The 18171-nt window shown below is 46.9% G+C and overlaps 6 protein-coding genes across 6 annotated transcripts; 2 read left to right on the top strand and 4 right to left on the bottom strand.

Moving 5' to 3' along the window:
• Positions 1-86: 86 nt before the first annotated feature.
• On the bottom strand, positions 87-2218 carry Aspvir_001076 (cleavage polyadenylation factor subunit MPE1; the record flags this gene model as incomplete). The annotated part of the gene is made up of 4 exons (XM_043266206.1): positions 87-1411; positions 1468-1568; positions 1619-1919; positions 2047-2218. The coding sequence occupies 4 exons, from the start codon at positions 2216-2218 to the stop codon at positions 87-89; spliced, it is 1899 nt and encodes a 632-aa protein (XP_043122141.1).
• Positions 2219-3410: 1192 nt separating this feature from the next.
• Positions 3411-7210, bottom strand: Aspvir_001075 (imidazoleglycerol-phosphate synthase; the record flags this gene model as incomplete). Its single annotated transcript, XM_043266205.1, has 7 exons — positions 3411-3500; positions 3551-4990; positions 5065-5237; positions 5838-5913; positions 5967-6355; positions 6421-6776; positions 6852-7210. The coding sequence occupies 7 exons, from the start codon at positions 7208-7210 to the stop codon at positions 3411-3413; spliced, it is 2883 nt and encodes a 960-aa protein (XP_043122140.1).
• A 1421-nt stretch (positions 7211-8631) lies between these two features.
• Aspvir_001074 (putative autophagy ubiquitin-activating enzyme ApgG) lies at positions 8632-11216 on the top strand (the record flags this gene model as incomplete). Its single annotated transcript, XM_043266204.1, has 6 exons — positions 8632-8822; positions 8926-9034; positions 9089-9879; positions 9948-10092; positions 10149-10616; positions 10671-11216. 6 exons carry the CDS (start codon positions 8632-8634, stop codon positions 11214-11216), a joined length of 2250 nt encoding a protein of 749 aa, XP_043122139.1.
• Positions 11217-11343: 127 nt separating this feature from the next.
• Positions 11344-12552, bottom strand: Aspvir_001073 (RlmE family RNA methyltransferase; the record flags this gene model as incomplete). The annotated part of the gene is made up of 6 exons (XM_043266203.1): positions 11344-11421; positions 11477-11638; positions 11693-12127; positions 12175-12201; positions 12264-12314; positions 12370-12552. 6 exons carry the CDS (start codon positions 12550-12552, stop codon positions 11344-11346), a joined length of 936 nt encoding a protein of 311 aa, XP_043122138.1.
• Positions 12553-14181: 1629 nt separating this feature from the next.
• On the bottom strand, positions 14182-15830 carry Aspvir_001072 (uncharacterized protein; the record flags this gene model as incomplete). The annotated part of the gene is made up of 3 exons (XM_043266202.1): positions 14182-15405; positions 15462-15752; positions 15807-15830. 3 exons carry the CDS (start codon positions 15828-15830, stop codon positions 14182-14184), a joined length of 1539 nt encoding a protein of 512 aa, XP_043122137.1.
• A 489-nt stretch (positions 15831-16319) lies between these two features.
• Positions 16320-17488, top strand: Aspvir_001071 (OST3/OST6 family protein; the record flags this gene model as incomplete). The annotated part of the gene is made up of 4 exons (XM_043266201.1): positions 16320-16661; positions 16729-16826; positions 16883-17238; positions 17328-17488. The coding sequence occupies 4 exons, from the start codon at positions 16320-16322 to the stop codon at positions 17486-17488; spliced, it is 957 nt and encodes a 318-aa protein (XP_043122136.1).
• Positions 17489-18171: the final 683 nt, after the last annotated feature.

Below are 18171 nucleotides of genomic sequence, written 5' to 3'. Positions count from 1 at the left end.
GTCTCTGAGAAAGAACCGACAGGAATAAGAGATGTGGAAGTGATGATACAACATGCTGCGATGTACATGTATCCTACCACACGCTCTTATAACTCACGATAATCGCTTGGTCTTATTCTTCGGTGTCTTCCTTGGTGTCGCTGAGGATTCACGGGTTGTCTGAAATATGGGGAGTCTTCTTCCCTCGCGAATGGTGAGCTAAATGAAGTCCGTTGTTGATTTGAGAAGTGGCCAACGCCTGGTCCCTGCTGAAAACCCGCATTTGGGGGAATCGGCCCCGCCATCTGGTTCATGCCCATCATCTGCATCGAGGCATTTCCCATGTTGGAGTACATGTTTGCTTGACCGTATCCATTCATTGCACCACTCTGTTGACTACCATAAATGCCATCTTGACGGGAATCGAATCCCAGAGTATTCATTGGATTCCATGCTTGATTCATATTATTTGGGAAACCATTTGTAGGAAGGCCCAAAGGATTCATAAACCCCATTCCTCCGCCAATGAACCCAGCCTCAGTGAATGGCATTGTAGGCATGCTTTGCGGATTCATAAAGCCAAAACCAAAAGGCATTGGCTGGTCGTGGGTGATGGATGAGACCTCATTCGAAGAATCCTGAGTTTGTGGGGTTGTCGACACGGTGGCCGCCTGGGCAATGGGATCAGCTTTTTGCTTCTTGTTCGACGGGCTCAAATTCGATCCTTCGTGGTCGGTGCTCGGGGGCTTTTCGTCTGCTGGTCTTTTCTTCGTGGCCGGGTCCAGAGCGCCGTTGACTGACGGCAATGCTGATGGCTCCTTTTCCGCAGCGACAGTTCTCTCTGAATCAGACCCTTTACTGTTGGATGAACTATCATGCACTGTGAGATTTTTCTGCGTGTCTTTTCTTGAGTCCGCTTTTTCATCCTCAAAGGCTTTGATTTTCGAAACAGCCTCATCATCCACCGAAAGATTGTCAAGCAAAACACCTTCTGTGCCGCAGCCAGGGCAAACAAAATCACTCTCAATCAATGCATTGGTAATACAATCATTGCAGTAAGTTCGGTGGCAGCATGGTGTCTTAGTGGGCTCTAGGAACATACGCTTATCAATAGGGCACTCCAAACCCCAGGACTGCAATTCTTTGCTGTACTCCGCTGCTGCCGCTTCTGCCGCCGCTGCTGAAGAAGCTTTGGCCTTCTCCTGGTACAACTCCCAAGCTGCTTTGTCTGGCTTCGCAATGACGAAATCACCATCAGCATTAACCATGACACCTGTATTTCGAAGGTCTTCATTCGACCCATCAAGTGCCAATGATTCCGGCTTCTCAACCTTCGTTTGGAGTGACCGTGGTATACCAGTAGATCGCTTCACTCGGTATTTGCCATCGAATTTTGGATCATTGTTAGTCGGACACGCCTGGATCCAGTGGCCTAGACAAACATATCGGTTAAACCCTGAATCCCAAATTCAACATTGGTTGTCTCACCTTTTTCCCGACAGCGGTAGCAGAGATATCCAGGAGGCGGCGGGTGATCAGGAACATTGACGGCCTTTCCTCTCCCACGACCGAAGGGTACAGGCGTAGCACTATTGACGTCCATTAGCACTACATCGGCATGCAATAGGTATATGCATACTTTGCCATCTCCTGTTGTTGCTCTTTCCATTGGCTAGCTTGCAGGTTGAAAAGAGCATTAATCTTCTCCTCCTCTGTCTGCGCGTTATTGAGCTCTAAAACGCTGTTGCTCACTGTGTTGCTAGTATTTGATATAGCTCGGGTCGACATTGAAATATCATTACGAGGCGCGCTGCGAGCGCTAACGGGCATTTTCCCAGATACATAACGAGCAGCGCCGCCTTTGCCAGGCCGAGAGGCAGGCAACCTCCGAGCGACAACAGAAGTGGAACGGGGAATGATCGTGGTATCATCATCATACTCTGCAAGCATAGTCAGCGATGACGCTTTTTTTATTTCCTTTTTTTTAATAAAAAAAAATTTTTCCCTGGTTTTTCCTCCAAACACCAGCCCGAAGAGAAGTAATGGGGACGAAACCACAGAGCTTACCTTCGCCTGTATCTTCATTGTAAATAGACAGTTCAGAATCCGACCCATCGCCCAATCTACTCTGATTGATAATTTCACGTTTCAATTCAAAAACAGAAATACCGGTCCCGTCGAAAGTTACCCTTGAAGGCTCTTTTTGAGACTTGAACTTGAAGTGAACAGAGGATGACATTGTATTGAATTGCGCGTCCAGCAAGTGAGTTTGTGAATGTAATTAGATCAAAATAGAAAGGGACGACACTTTTCTTCAAATTGAAGCATACAAGTGACAGGAAAAATCACGGAGAGAAAGGAAGAAACACTGAATTGGATGGCAGATCGCCAATAACAGACGGTGACTCAATTTTCCTCTCTTCAGGTAAGCCCAGAGATCACGAAGACGGGAGTGGAATGGCAATGCTCGATAACTGTACTTTCGAAAGATTTCCCTTCGGCCCAAACAGTAACTGTTGCGAGTTACTGTATACAAATAAACTCGGACCTGTTGATGATGAAAGTTGAGCAGCAGCTGATCTGCAGTGAGGAACAGTGAGTCAGAGAATTCAAAGCTCTTGCCAATCCAAAGACCATAGGAAGGTCACAAATGTCCTGCTTGCCCACGAAACCTGACGTCCGGAGCTATGCCCTGAGAAAAATGTCCGCAGCGAATGAATAATTTATGCGCCCGGAGATTGACTACTGACATGCAATCCTGAGATGATAGCAAAATGAGGGAACTGGAGTTGAACGAAGTGAAGAGCACTGGCTGTAGATCCGGGTGGCGTTCCTGGGCCTACTGGACAGTCGCCAGTGTTCAAATAATGGAGGTAACAGAATAATATGAACGAGGTTCAAGTCACATTAACAGCAAGCAGCAAGAAGGAGAAGAGTGGTCTATAGTGGAACTGAATTATGTTAAGAGAAGGGAGAGTGTTGTCCTTCAACACGGACGGAGGGGAACCTGAAATAATGATTACAGTATCTACTCCACGCGTGGATGAAATTTGCTGTGATGAGTTGAGGCGTTGGTTTGGTCATGTGACCTTGTTTTATAAGCAACTGTGACCCTACATCATGTGACGCGTCCTTTCAGTCCCTAGGCGATCGCTGCCATGTACCTCTCTAGGTAGGGCTGGATAAATCGAGATTTCCCGTTTTCATGTAAGAATTCCGTATCTGAAAATAAATATCGACGCAATGGGCATCATTTGGTGTAATTTTGATGTGAGTCATTCTACCTCTCTATATACAGTTAAAAATATAGAAGCATTGACTCAAGCACGCCGCTCTTCTCTGATCGCGAACTCTATTAGCTGGAACTTCATAATACTGCCTACAATGGGGTAATAAGGGCGCAAGATGGGCGGCCGTCAAACTGTATGCCATCATTCGTCGCTTTCGGAGTTGCGGACTAGAAATCCCTCGTTCCGAAGGTGTTCCTTGACCTGCCCAACAGTAAACTCGCCACGGTGGAACTGTGGCCTCGTTAGCTGAGAAGTAACGGGACGATGAAGGCGGCTCATACCATTCCAGCACCTAATGCCGCATCGGTGGTTGTATATCGGAAGACATCTTCGAAATGCTTTGGCACACCAGCCCCGCTTGAAGCAATGACAGGGATTTTGATAGCAGCCTTGACATCGTTGATCAACTCCAGGTCAAATCCACTGTTACTTCCGTCCTTGTCGATACAATTCAGTAGAACTTCGCCAGCACCCATGGCCTCAACAGCCTTCACTAGCTGTCGGACGTCAATATCACGACTCTCTCTGCCACCCTTAATTGTGCACTGATACCAGCAATAAGTCTGGCCGCTAGCGTTCGGGTACTTCGTTTTGATCGTGTGGTGCTCGGTGTCATCCGGGCTTGTGACATAAACTCGCTTGGGGTCAACGCTCACAACCACAGCTTGGTTTCCATAAGCCTTCGAAATTGTCTCGATGGCAGTTTTTCCGGTAAGCTTTTCGCCGCGACGATAGTACTCCTCAGCTGCAATGACTGCATCCGATCCAATGCTGACTTTATCGGCCCCAGACTTGAAATACATTGTAGCAACGTCCAGAGCAGAAATGTGAGTCCCGTCAGGATCGATAGTGTCCTTGATACCGCCTCCAATTGTCAGAGGAACAAAGACGGTCTCCGATGTCCTTCTCAATATTTCCAACATTGGGGTATCTACGAGCGGGCAATTCCGAAAAGACGTGATATTGAGGAAGGTGACCTCGTCCGCCCCTTGCTCGTAATACCTCTTTGCCATGTCAACCGGCTTTCCCAGATTTCTTACCTGACCTCCTGCGTCCACGCCGACCTTCTCTCGCACATCGTATTGATCACCTTTCGTGACGACCAGATCACCAGCATCATTCGTACGGACATCAAGACAGGCGATGATCCTGCGGGTCAACCCGTCTTCCCTCTTTCTTGCCTCCAGACCCTCCGTTCCGATTGGCTGGTATTTGTCACCATTCAAGAACGCACGGAGAGTCCGTAGTCCAGCTTGTCCGCTTTTCTCCGGATGAAACTGCGTTGCAAAGATATTTCCCCGAGCGATGGCGCCAATAAATTCTTCATCACCGTACGTGGCCGTAGCAACTGACCAGCCATCGTTCTCTAATACGCCGGCTTTGTAGAGAGCTGCGAAGGAATGAACGTAGTAATACTTGCTGTTCGGGTTCAACCCATAGAAAGTTTGCCGCTCAGAGGTTGTATTCATAGCAGAATTCCAGCCTATGTGAGGCACGCTCTTCGTGTCAGCGTTGAATTTCTGCATTCGTTGTGGGATCAGCCCCAATCCGGGGGTGTCAGTATCTTCTTCAGAACCCTCGAAAAGCGCCTGCAGACCAACACATATACCCATGAAGGGCTTCCCCAGCTCTATATGCTGTCTGATCGGTTCCAGGAAGCCACCTTCGGAAAGCTGAGAGAGGCAATGGCCGAAATGGCCAACTCCGGGTACCATGAGTCTCTACGATTGGCATATGTCAGCTGTGAATCGTGCAGCAGCAGAAACAAGACTATCAACAGAGAAGAAGTGCGCACATCGGCATTTTTAATATCGGCTGGGGACTTGATCCATTCAACATCGAACCCGACTTTGTTAATTGCATTCACCAACGAGCGGACATTTCCTGCGACATAATCGAGCAGGTGAACAGTCGGCATGGCAGCAGTCCGGTACCTCAAGCCGTAAGACAAGGTGCTGTGCTTCAATACTAAAGTCGAGTAGAGACCGGATCACAGGCTCTGTCTGGCTTGGGTAAGCCCGCAGACATTCGGGGACAGAGAGATTGAATGAAAGTGGCTTGGGAAGAAGAATAATCACCCTCCTCATTTATTGTCAAACATCACTCCCCACCACGGCGGGGGCATTTAGCTGAGTCATTATTCGAAATGATACTTTTTTTTTTTTTTTTCCTGCTCACATCAATAGTCTAGACAGCCGACCGCCTTACAATCCACTTTCTCACTTCTGCTACTTTGGGTTCGCATAGTCTGAAGCTAGCTGAGATTGCAGTCTAGTAGTAGATTATTGTACAAGAGTATATTCTATCCAGAAGTGACCTTACCCTGCTGGTCGGCCCTTGTGACGCGGCAGACATTGGAACCCACTAAGGTATGAATGGGATAATAACCTGTCCTGACCAATGGAAACCAATGCTGCCCTTTATTTGTTATTTTAAAATCTATATTCCTTTACTGTAATGGTTCATGCAAAACAATCTCGAAATGTTGAGTCAGGCGGTCTGTGGATATCGCTTGGCCGAACTAAACGCTATATCATGAACAAGCGCTCTATAAAATATCATTCGCACCGGAAAGACTGACGATCAATGGCAAATCTGAAGCAATGTTCTGAGAATTTTGGAGGTAGACGAGGCCGTTTCGAGGCTGCATTTGTGTAAGCCCTTTTTGTTGAGTCCGGAAGGGACCGTGTAGCTTACCGGGGAAAACTGTCTCAGACATACTCCAGCAGCTTTCAAGATCGCAGCACTCTGCCTCCTGTTAGCTGCGTTTACTAAAGTGTGGTGATTCAGACAAACTTCTTGGTCCATATTGTATCCTTGGGAATACACGACTTCCGATATACCGACTTGGGCGATCTTGACTGTACACGTCAAGCAAGGGCATCTATGGATCATCAACATCTGGAAAGCAACGAGCAGGGGCTGGGGAATCTGACGTATCGCAATAGAGTATTGAGCCTTCACGTATACGCTCTCGGCCTGCTTCCAACAAAGCGTTCTCTTCAGCATGAAGGCAAAGGCATGTCGATAGACCAACACCTCCTCCTTCTCCACGATTGCATCGTGGACCTGGTCGATGTAAGTTTCTCTTACAAAAGCACGAGAAGATCAAAGGAAAGCTGCAAGCCTTCGGGAGATTTCATACATCCACCTTCGTTGCAGTTGGTAAGATGCCGAGGAGTCCCGTTGTATCCGGTGCTAATTACACGGCGCTCCCTAACAAGCACACAGCCCACTCTTCTCTTCATGCAATTGCTTCTCTGCGCGGCGAGTGAAGCTAGTTGCATGAAATACTGGTCCCAATTTGGACGTAGACGTTGCTCATCGGCGAGATTCAGGGCTTCTAGAGCAGCATGCAGTTCCTCCAAAGAAGAGCATGAGTTGAACAATCGCACTTGCGCACGATCCGTCAGATAGGCGCGTCCGATTTCTTTATCGTAAAGGTGCCGATCGTTCCATAAAACAAATCTTTCAAGCGGAGGAGGATCAAGCTGTCTCCTTCGGCACCTAAAAATGGAGTGAAAATATTATTTCCATACAGCATATGTTGTTGAAGGCATAGGGTCTTGGCAGGGGAATTACCTATCTGTGAACCGCTTCCACCGAAGACTAACTGGCGCATCAACGCTCACTAGGAGGAAAAATGGTCGTTGAAGAAAACGCTCTATGGTCGCAGCATCCCAAATATCCGTTGTGACCCAGCGCTCCCTCCATCTTTTCGTTGCAAAGTCTAGGAGGGATTCGACGCTGTCGAATAATAATTCCGAATTCCTCTTGGTGCTGAGTTCCGAAGCTTGTAACCGAATATCGTCTTCCGGGTCATCAGTTATCCGAGGGTAGTTCTTGTTGTTCAACTCAAGTAGTTGGAACTCTTGATGTTCAATGAGGTAATCTGCGATGGCATGCTTGCCTGAGCATATTCCTTTCCCCTCCAGTGTCATTAGTCCATCATGCTGTGGTATATTTTCGTCACGAAGGGTTCATACTAACCTCCACACAAGCCAATCAGCATTTCTTGGCCCTGACAGGAAGCTGCAAAGGATGCCTGGTGAGATTCGTGTGAAGCGGTGGGTCCTTCAATCAGTATGGTAATGAATTGTTTTCTCCTATTACCCCATTACAGGCTGATTCTGATACCAGTGAGCTATCCAGTTGATTTTTCAAACACAATCGCAGGTAGCCAGAGGTACGTAGAACCTACAGATAATAATAATTGAGAAGATCCGAATTATAAGCAACGGCCTAGCCGCATATGATGTACTTAGTGGGGTAGTGAGAGCTTAGCGGCATGAAGAATGTATTATTATCAACAAAACCCACATCGGGTAGCCTCTCACTATTGTTTTAATATATATTGACATCTAAGGGTCCAGCTAGAGGTAAGTTAATAACAACAGAAATCAGAAATACAGCACAGACCACATAATAGCATTAATACCTAAATGATGAAGATACTGAGAAGGGAAGAGCCTGGCAGTGCAGAGTATCTGGCAACACCAACCAGACAGTTGATAACTTAGTTCGCTGCGTGGGTCAACAAAACAACTATGAATAAGCTGGCGAATTCCCAAACAAGAAGGCAGGGAGACTACCCTAGTCTGCACCATCCATCTGCCATCCCGTCTAAATATTCCTGGCTCTATTACGGAGTAGTCTGTGAAGATACTATGCCTGGTATTATAGTAGATAATAGTAGATACTACTGCCTGTTAACCCCTCCGCGAGATAGTAGATTGGGTATAATCTACCTCTCTAGGTATGCGCGTAAACTAAGGAGTGAATAGTAACATCTTACAGAGCATAAAAGAGCAAACTCGAGAGGATGGTAAGGATTTACCGGCAATAAGAATGATCTCAAAGTAGATATACATCGTTTACTCTGTACAAGTGATCTATCTCAAGCTATCTAGTATATTTTTTATTGTCGGAACTTCTGGGAGTAATGGACGAAGTGATGGATTGTGGATAGGGTTGGCCCATGATCATTATCATTTCTGACCTAGTCAGCTGGTCAGAAATGATGAATAACAGGGAAGAGGAAAGGTTCACGTTGCTGTATAGCACTTAAGATCTGTATGTATGGACTGCCTCTTGTAATATGCTACCTTATAAATCTGGGAAGTTAGCCTTCCGCCTTATCAGCCCCGCTGTCATTTATTACTGCTACCTACTTTTCTCTACTTCCTAAGTATTATTACCCCACCGTTTGATACAATTGCACTTGAACAGTTTAACGCTCGTCATCATAATCAGAGTCCTTATTAGCAGAAGCAGATCCAGATATACCTGCGGCTCACTCATTAAATTATTGAGATAGGGCCCAGGGTCCTAGAACATCCGCCCAACGTTATAACCATACAAAATGCAGTACGCTCCATTTGCCTCGGACATTGAACTCCCATTCTACACAGCTCTAGCTACATTGAAGATAGACCGTGACAAACTCGATGACTCTGCTCGCAAAGTATTAGGCCTGTACGAACTGCGCCCTACAGACACACCGAATAATTCTTGTCGGATGCAGATACATGGAAATGCCCTCACCAGCGACGAGTGAGTCCATAGTCGGAGCTCAACTTCTACTTCCTTTTACAATTATATCAGCGATATGTAGATCCAGAGGGTATGGTTGCTAATTGATCATGGATTACACCAGGGTACCGGAAGGTTATTACAGAGCTGAAGGGACGATCAAAAATTTTAATACTTTTGAAGAATACCGCGACATTGATAAGCCTCAGATGTTGCAACAAGCCGGGCAAACGGTCAGCCTCACGGTGCAAAAGGGTCAATGAAGTTTACTAATGATATTCCCATAGATACAAGATGCCATAGAGGACGGCAGCATCTACTTGTGTCCGTCAAAATTGTCTTCCTTCATGATACTGTCATTCGCGGATCTCAAGAAGTATAAGTTCCACTACTGGTTCGCGTTTCCTGCACTTCATTCAACCCCTTCCTGGACTCCTGTACCAAATGCTGGGGAGATCATCGGCGATACTCCGGTTGAACCGATTAATAGGGCATCATTCAAGGCCTTACCCACTTTTGAAAGTTCGACTCTTGTGGAAGCAGTGCAGACCTGGTCCCGCAGCGTCGAAGCTTGTCAGCGAGGCTTCTTCCTTGCAAGGAAGTATTGCGAGTTTGATGGCAGAGCTGGGCATGATGCCAGGGGGACGCCCGAAACAGCAAGTGGGACACTGGTGGCGAGTTCACAGCAGACCGCCGGACACAACTGGAAGATTGCTTCTCTAGCAAGTTATGAGAGCGGGTTTTTCGATGGGGCGCAATTCGAGGATAGCTTCATTTGTTTTGCCGATCCTTCGAACTACGACGATGCGCCGGGTTGGATGCTGAGGAATCTACTATTTCTCATCAAGCGGCGTTGGGGTCTACGAAGAGCCCAGATTTTGAGGTATCGCGATACACGTCGCGAAATGGATCGCAGCATGGTAGTCACATTGGAATGCAAAGCTCGGCCGGTGTCAAAGCCGGCGAGTTCTCCTGAAACAGTGAGCGGTGCGCCCAAAGTAACTGGCTGGGAACGGAATTCAGCGGGAAAGCTGTCAGGGAGATTAGTGGACCTTACAGAGTACCTAAATCCTAAGAGGTGAGCAGTTTACGGGATGTATCACTCAAGGTGTTTGTGTGCGTCTAACTCCGCTGCGCAATGATTAGGCTGGCGGACCAGTCCGTTGATCTCAATCTGAAACTCATGAAATGGAGGATCAGCCCTGATCTCGATCTTGAGAAGATCAAACGCACCAGATGCCTCTTACTTGGAGCTGGGACGTTAGGAAGCTATGTTGCTCGAAATTTAATGGTACGTCTTCCCATATTTCTATTGAATAGACATTCACCGAACTGCTGGCTCTCTAGGCTTGGGGAGTTACGAAGATAACGTTCGTGGATAACGGAAACGTATCTTTTTCAAATCCGGTGAGGCAGCCACTTTTCAACTTTAAAGACTGCCTAGAAGGTGGCGCTAGAAAGGCAATTCGAGCTGCGCAAGCACTGTCGGAAATCTATCCTGGTGTTGAGGCTACTGGGCATGTTCTTTCGGTGCCAATGGCTGGCCATCCCATCACAGACACGGAGAAGTCACGACAAGAGTTCGGTATTCTCAAGGCTCTAGTAGATGACCACGACGTTATTTTCCTTCTCATGGACACGAGAGAATCACGCTGGCTCCCAACAGTCATTGGTAAGGCGGCGGGGAAGATTGTGATGAATGCAGCGCTTGGATTCGATTCTTTTGTGGTCATGCGACACGGCGTCAGGAACGATGCAGACCCAACATTAGAGCTTGGCTGCTACTTTTGCAATGACGTAGTTGCGCCGATGAACGTAAGCCACCATTCCCAAGGCTCGGTGTCTCTATGCGACTGACTATTTTTTAAGTCTGTAAGAGACCAGACTCTTGATCAACAATGCACCGTCACTCGACCAGGTGTAGCCACGATAGCGTCGGCCTTGACGGTTGAGCTGCTCATTTCACTTCTACAGCACCCTCAAGGTGCTGCGGCCCCAGCTGCTTCGCCAAACGATGACCGCGGCTCTCACCCTCTTGGTCTAGTGCCACACCAAATCAGGGGATTTCTTTCGTCCTTCGAAAACATTTCGGTTATAGGAAGAAGCTATGACTGTTGTAGCGCCTGCTCCATGAATGTCATCAAGGCATACAATGAGCAGGGCTGGGAATTTGTGGTAAAAGCCTTGAACGAGCCCGGATATCTGGAGGAGTTGAGTGGCCTTAGGGAGGTCAGTCACAAGAAGCCTCTTTTAACCTACCCTCTATTCCTCGTCTTGCCTTTCCCTGTTCCGCGCAAATCACCCACCCCCGACCCAGAAATCTCTCGGACTGGCCATCAAGAAGGCGATTTCTGTTTGAGATGGATGGCTGACACAACAGAAGGTCCAAGCAAGAGCAGAAGAAACGATAGATGACATCGAGTGGGACGAGTCACTCGAGAACGAGGAGGAGATCATCTAGGAATTTGGTGATCCGATACCAAGTGCGTACGGCAGGGCCGGAGAAGGAGATAAGAGCTACATCTGGCTCGTGGGTTCTGATTTAGGACTGCATGAGGACCTCATTCTTCGACGCGTTATTTCTTCTGTCGAGGCCAACAAAGTACGCTTCCCTTGATTCCTGCGCAAGTTAGTGCGTGATGACGATAGCAATACTCGATATATCCGGCGCGTACGTTGCGTGAAGACTCTGGCTTGATCCTGTGCACTCTATGGAAGAGTGCTTTGAACTGTCTCTCTAGTTCTTTGTCCTCGACCCCTTGATAAAATTTGCAAATGAGATGACCTCCAGTCCTTAAGGTGTCGAAGCTGAATTGCAATGCGGCACGGCAGAGGTCCTATCAGGTCAGTCAAATATGTACGATAAGTATGACGATATTTTGTTGGAGTACCATGCTGCCGGCGTGATCTCGAAAATTCACGCCGCTTGTGTTCATCATCCTATTATAAGGGTCACTTAGACTTCGCTTCCAGAAGCCGGTGGTTTGGAACCAGGGAGCACACATATCGCTTAAAACCACATCTACTGTTCTCTCCGACGCGGCATCATTTTGGGGAAGATTGCCCGTATCTGTTCCGATGCACTCGCTATTATGCTCGAGGCTCGCGGTCGAACTCAGGGTCGTATTATTGTGTTCGTCTCCGTCACATGGACCAGGGGAACGCGGCCTGCCTCTACAAGGATCGCGGAGGAACTCACGAACGTAGGCCTGAATATCTGGAGCAAGGAAGTTGCCCTGTATGGTAGAGACGCCTTTGGGGGGCTGAGCTGGGATTATGTCTACGCCCAGGACTCGACCGTTCGGTTGAGTTCGAGTCGCTGCCACCTGCGAGAGTTAGATGTATATCAAAACTGCTGCGAGATCAAACAGACCTGAGACCAAGAGCCGGGGGCGTATCCCTGATGAGAATATCAGAGGTCAGCCCGGATGCCCAGACTTAGAAGTGACAGGGGCGGTATACCAGATCCACTACTGTTTGCCCACTCTTGAAAATGTGATATTTCTCATCGATCTAAAATTACCTGTGTTTAGCATACAGGGAACAGTAAAGCTCGAGTAATCCATACCTGCAATAATTTGAATGCTGCACGGCTCTTCAAACCTTGTACTGCCGCAGCCCTCGTAAAATGGTCTTTGATCTGACGTGCTTGCCATCTCTTCGAGGATGAATGTCTCTTGAATATGAGGAGAGACGTTATATCACTGATCTCGAGTCTTATAGTCTTTATTGGGCGGGACGAAAAGAACATGGTGCTGGGATCTTTGAATGTGAGGCACCCAATTTGATTGGTGTCTGCGGGAAATTTTGGATGGTGCAGTATTATTGGATTGAGCCGTCCTTGATTATCAGGTGTGATACAATATAGATACTCCAACTCTAACCCTTCCCTGAGGATGGAAGTGGCGAGGACAGGAAAAGAAAAAGTACCAGTAGATAAACTCTGTAGGTAGTATACCTCTAGTAGGTAGTGCTTTAGTAGTTGTGTTCAAAGAATGTAGGACACTAAGATACTGTAGTAACGGGTGTCATGTGAAAATCCTGGATAAGGGTGGAGAGCTATTGAGTAATCCATCAACGACAATGATAAGGTAGTACGGAGGTGTGGTGCAGAACTCATTAGCCGCTAGTAAGCTTGGCAAGGTAATAAGACCAAGCAACATTACATAGTAATTTATATGGTAGCTTACGTCGATTGATTTCAACTCCTAAGAATTGGATATTGAAGCTATTCAAACGGCTACAAAATATCTTCCCAGGCTAGATCACCGATATCTTGCCTATAAGAGATAGTACCCTTTGCTCGATGACCCTTCTAATCATGATTATCCTTGTCTGTTCGGCCCTCCTGATATTCATTACCTCTGTCTAGATTAATGATGATAATATGCTTTATATCAATACCACAGTAGGCTAAAGTCAGGGCCTGCACGCGCATGGTAACTGGATGATAAGATCCACGCATCTTTGATGGCTTTAATGGCTTTGAGGGCTTTGAGGAGGGCTTAGAGGAAGTAGGCAGGCTGAAAATATGGATAGTAGGGGAACACTGCATTGAATTCATCTTAAAGAGAGAAAAAGGGGTTCTGTATAGCTTCAAATTACTTTTTTTGCCCAAGAAATGATAGATAGAGAAGTTGAAAAGTATTATTTTAGAAGGATTATAGGTCTCTATAGTAATTTTAGTGTATAGCTATTTACAGTGGAAATGCCAAGTTTACTAGCGGCTAATGAGTTTTGCACCACACCTCCGTAATAATGATAGGTCTTGTCTATGTCAAAGGGTTTTAAATACTAAACCTAGAGTATAGATAGGTATCATCCCACCCCCTATTTCCTTTCATTAAAGACATGCTGTTCCCTCTCCGAACCAAGTCTTAATTAATTGACACCAAACAGCTGCAAAATTAGAGCTACGCATTGTAGACAGTTCGGGATGTAAGGGGTACACTGCCCTAGATATAGCTCAACTAGGTTACTTGCCTTTCATGCCCTTAACCATACATGTAGTCAATCCCATAGACCCTCAGTAACACAGCGACTAGTCTAATTATTGTTCCTCATATCAATCTGGAATTCACGTTGTGGTTTGATACATAGGTGGCGGGCTTTTTACTTTCAATAAATGACATTCTGTAGATCAAGCAGTTCATGATTTATAAATGAGAGCCATTGGTCAACCCCTCGGTCACTGCACTTGGAACGAATGCTTGCCAGCGTCTTATGCAAGTAATGAATCAGATATCGAAACCTCTCCAACGTGAAACGTGAATCCGCAATCATGAAAGAGGAACGCAGGTAAACAATGAAGTACAGCACTACTAAAATCAAGGACTACCGCTATGGATAAACATTACATTTCTTCAAGGTTTCCCACTGCCTACATTCTCTTTCTGTCTCGCTTTAACGGGGAGAATCCCGTAGCAAAACCTCGGCCGTGCATTATACTGGATTGGGCGGTTAACTGTATTTCGTCTCGGGAAGTTCGTCCAGAACCAGGAGCAAGTTTACGCCCTGGCTTTCTGATGTCCTGGTTGTCCGGGTCTTCTTCATCCTCAAACAAGTTCCTATCTCGCTGGTACCCCAACTTACGCCTCTTCAATTTCATCTGACCATGACCAGAGGCCCTGTTCTTTGAAACATCGTCACCTTCTGCATGGTTTTCGGCATCAGTCTGTGGGGAGCGTGACCTGGACATTGCTTTGCCCATTTTGGACTTGGTACCAATATGGTGGGATAGTTTCAACCGCTTTGAAGACGGTTGCCCCCTGGACAACAGCTCGTCGTCTTGCTGTGGACTGCTGATAGTTGCATTCTCAGCGAAACTCATTTTGTCACTGGAGACTTTTCCAGGCGTCCCCGCGCACACGGTGACCGTGTGTAGCTCATTTAAATCGTCATCAGAACTAACCGAAGGATTTTGAGGTTCACTCGCGCGTTTCAAAAATGGAGTAATCGAGAAAGACGATTTATCGCCAGGCAAAGCTGTTGGTTGCTTGACGCCTTTATTCGAAGACTTGATCGCCCCTGGCGTTGCAATGGTCAGTGCGGGTACAAATTGGGTGCCCATTGTTCGATTAGAAGCACGAGATTTTGCATGGGGCTGAGGACTTTCGGTTGCTTTGAGATTATTACACCGCTGTTGACCATTACTCTGAGCTTCTTGGAGTTGATCTTTGACTTGCCGCAATTTCCGATTGAGATCTTCGATCCTCTCTTCAAGAGCTGCGCGCTGAGCTTCGCTTTCATGTCTTTGCTGACGAGCACTGCGCTCTTGTCGTTCCCGAGCCTGTATTTGCTCTGCAAGTTCCTTACGTGCTTCCTCAAGTCTCGAGGACAAATTGGCAATTTCCCCTGCCTGACGAGTCTCTCGGGACTGAACACGTTCGTGGGCGCGCTTTTCATTCTCCAATTGCTCTTCGACCGTAATCAGCTGACGCCTCAATGCCTGTTTTTCGGCGACGGTATTCTGGGAAGAGATGCTTTGTACCCTAAACCGCTCCGCTTCTAATTGCAAGTTGGAAAGTTCTTTCGATAGGCGAATATTATCGTCTACTAATCTCTTAGATTCGACGGCAGTCTTGCCCAGCGAAGCAAGTTCGCCCTATCATAAAAGTTAGAGGCGATGTTCCACTAGGTCAAGGTATAATGGCAACATACTCGAAGATTCTCTATTTCATGTGACGAGGCAGCGAGTATATTCTTTAAGCGATTCACTTCATTGAGGGTTTTATTGAATTGGACGCGTAGGCACGATTCAGATTCTCTGGCTCTGACTAATTCTTCGCTGGTCTCCTCTAGCTGCAAGTGTAGGCTGTCATTTTCGAACTGGAGAAGTAATTGCTCCATACGAATTTCCCGACCTCGCTCGATTTCTAGAACAAGCGTTGTCCGCCCCACTGCTCGTTCATATTCTTGCTCATAGTGTGCTGTGGTAAGTGCCATTCGGCACTGAGGAACTGGGTAAGTTTCAACTTGCATCTCGGAGTCGTAGAGCATACATACATCATCAAAACCCGGTGCTGACATTTGGACGAGAGAATTCAGTGTCGGCTTGCAAAGGAGATCAACAACAACTAAGTATAGCGAAAATTGAGTCGTTAAAACTGTACTATTGCGCCATGAAGTCTAGTTCGCCTGGGATCTGTGGTCATCTCTGTGAAAGCAGTCTGTAACGATATCAATATTATCAAGGTACGGGGGTAGCCAACGTAAGTTACCCGCCTTACCTCGCTATTGTTTGCGGCAGCGGCCGACACGCGTCTTTCAACTTCCAGCGGAAAAATTAGCTCGGCAGCTCCCGAAGTTGTGGACAGCTGGACTCTCTAGGTTGCACTAAAGCGATTGCGTAGTTATTGACACCATGCATCTACTCCATCCGGAATACCTCCTACACAGACATCGGATAATGACCAACGATACTTGCGGATCGTTCATCCACTGTGTTTTTCAGTGTTTCTTCACATTCGAGCTCAACAGAGCATCTTAAATGAGCCATTCTTTCAGACACTGGAGAAAATGAAACTCAATTATCTTATCTCTTTCCTTTGCATTGCGACGAGTGCGCTTTGTACGTCCTCAGACCCTGATAAGTACGAGAAATACAGATCGGTCTCTCGTGTCGCGCCGATTGAATTGACAGATGTTACATATGATGATTTGACCTCAAAGCCTCGCGATTTTCACGTCGCGGTTCTTCTGACAGCTACTGACGCTCGCTATGGTTGCGTCCTATGTCGCGAGTTCCAATCAGAGTGGGACCTCATTGCCCGAAGTTGGAATAAGGGCTCTAAGTCAGGCGATCTTAAACTGCTCCTCGCCACTCTGGATTTCAGTAATGGCAAGGAGACCTTCCAGAAGGTATAAGAATGATCTTTCTTCCTGAACCCTCTTGTTGTATTGTTCAGCTAATCTAATGAGGTAAAAGCTGATGCTTCAAACTGCGCCTGTCCTTCTCTTGTTTCCTCCCACAGTCGGCCCCTTTGCCAAGGTTGACAATGCACCCGTAAGATTCGACTTCACTGGGTAAGCGTCTCTTGGATCTGCCACACGAGTTCTCTGTTTTAATGAAAGACGTCTAGCCCAATATCTGCCGACCAACTCTACACATGGATCAGCCGACATCTCCCGGAAGGCTCAAAACCACCTCTCGTCCGCCCCATCAATTACATGCGAATTATCTCTGCAATCACCATCCTTATGGGCGTGATAACTTTGTTCGCGGTTTTGTCTCCGTACGCCTTGCCGATCATAAGGAACCGAAATCTCTGGGCCGGCTTTAGCCTGATTGCTATCTTGCTGTTCACCAGTGGCCACATGTTCAATCATATCCGCAAAGTGCCTTACGTCGTAGGTGATGGCAAGGGAGGCATTAGCTATTTTGCTGGTGGATTCTCTAACCAGTTCGGCATGGAAACCCAGATTGTCGCTGCCATTTGTAAGTCATTCACATTTCAGAGACACGACCATGTCCACACACATACTGATGATTCACTGTGATTGCAGACGCTGTTCTATCCTTTGCAGCGATTGCTCTTTCCATGAAGGTCCCTCGCATGGCGGACAAGAAAGCACAGCAACTGGCCGTCGTAATCTGGGCAGGCGTACTGCTCTGTATGTACAGCTTCCTCCTCAACGTCTTCAAGACGAAGAATGGCGGATATCCTTTCTATCTCCCTCCTTTTTAATTTCAGACATCGCCAGGGTTTAATCCTAGTCCTCTCACCCATTGGTGCGATATCCCTGCTGAAGCCTTCTTCCGCGGATGGGTTCGTGAGCTAGACTTTCTCCTTCATGGTGTTTCCAGGTCTTGAAAGCCCATCTACTCTGCATTAGCCTGCACTGCGACCAGGCGAAGGAGCTCGTGGTTTTCCCCTCCTTCAAAAGCCTCAGCAACCTTAGTCTTCACAATCAGTGTACCATTGTAATGCAGAAGAGTCCGCTTTTTTAACAGATAGAAAAAGACCATTCAGTAAATAGATGACATGATAGTCTGCAAAATGAAATAATAATCCTAGAACGCAGGATAGTAAAACATCTTAGATCGATGCAGTCACAAAGATCTATCCAGCAAGTACATGGATAGATACACTAGGAGCTCTTTCATCTTTATTACAGGCAGGTGAATCCTGGTAAAGTCATACTATGAAATGTGCAGGCCAGAATGTTTGCAGCCGTGATGTCCACAGGCTCCTCTACATACGCGGACCAAGTGTGGTTTTCACCCTACTGCGGCCGCGGCCGCAGCTGGGACTAGTTAGAGGGCAACATTACACCCTCTATCTTGATCCTGCTCAGCACCGCGTGCCTGAAGAAGTAAGTCAGTTCTGAAGACATAAGACTGCAGATTTTGTCTTATGTCATACTTGTA

This window comes from Aspergillus viridinutans (genome assembly GCF_018404265.1).
Source record: "Aspergillus viridinutans IFM 47045 DNA, scaffold_1, whole genome shotgun sequence".
NCBI classification, from domain to species: domain Eukaryota; kingdom Fungi; phylum Ascomycota; class Eurotiomycetes; order Eurotiales; family Aspergillaceae; genus Aspergillus; species Aspergillus viridinutans.
This window is presented reverse-complemented; position numbering and strand designations above follow the sequence as displayed.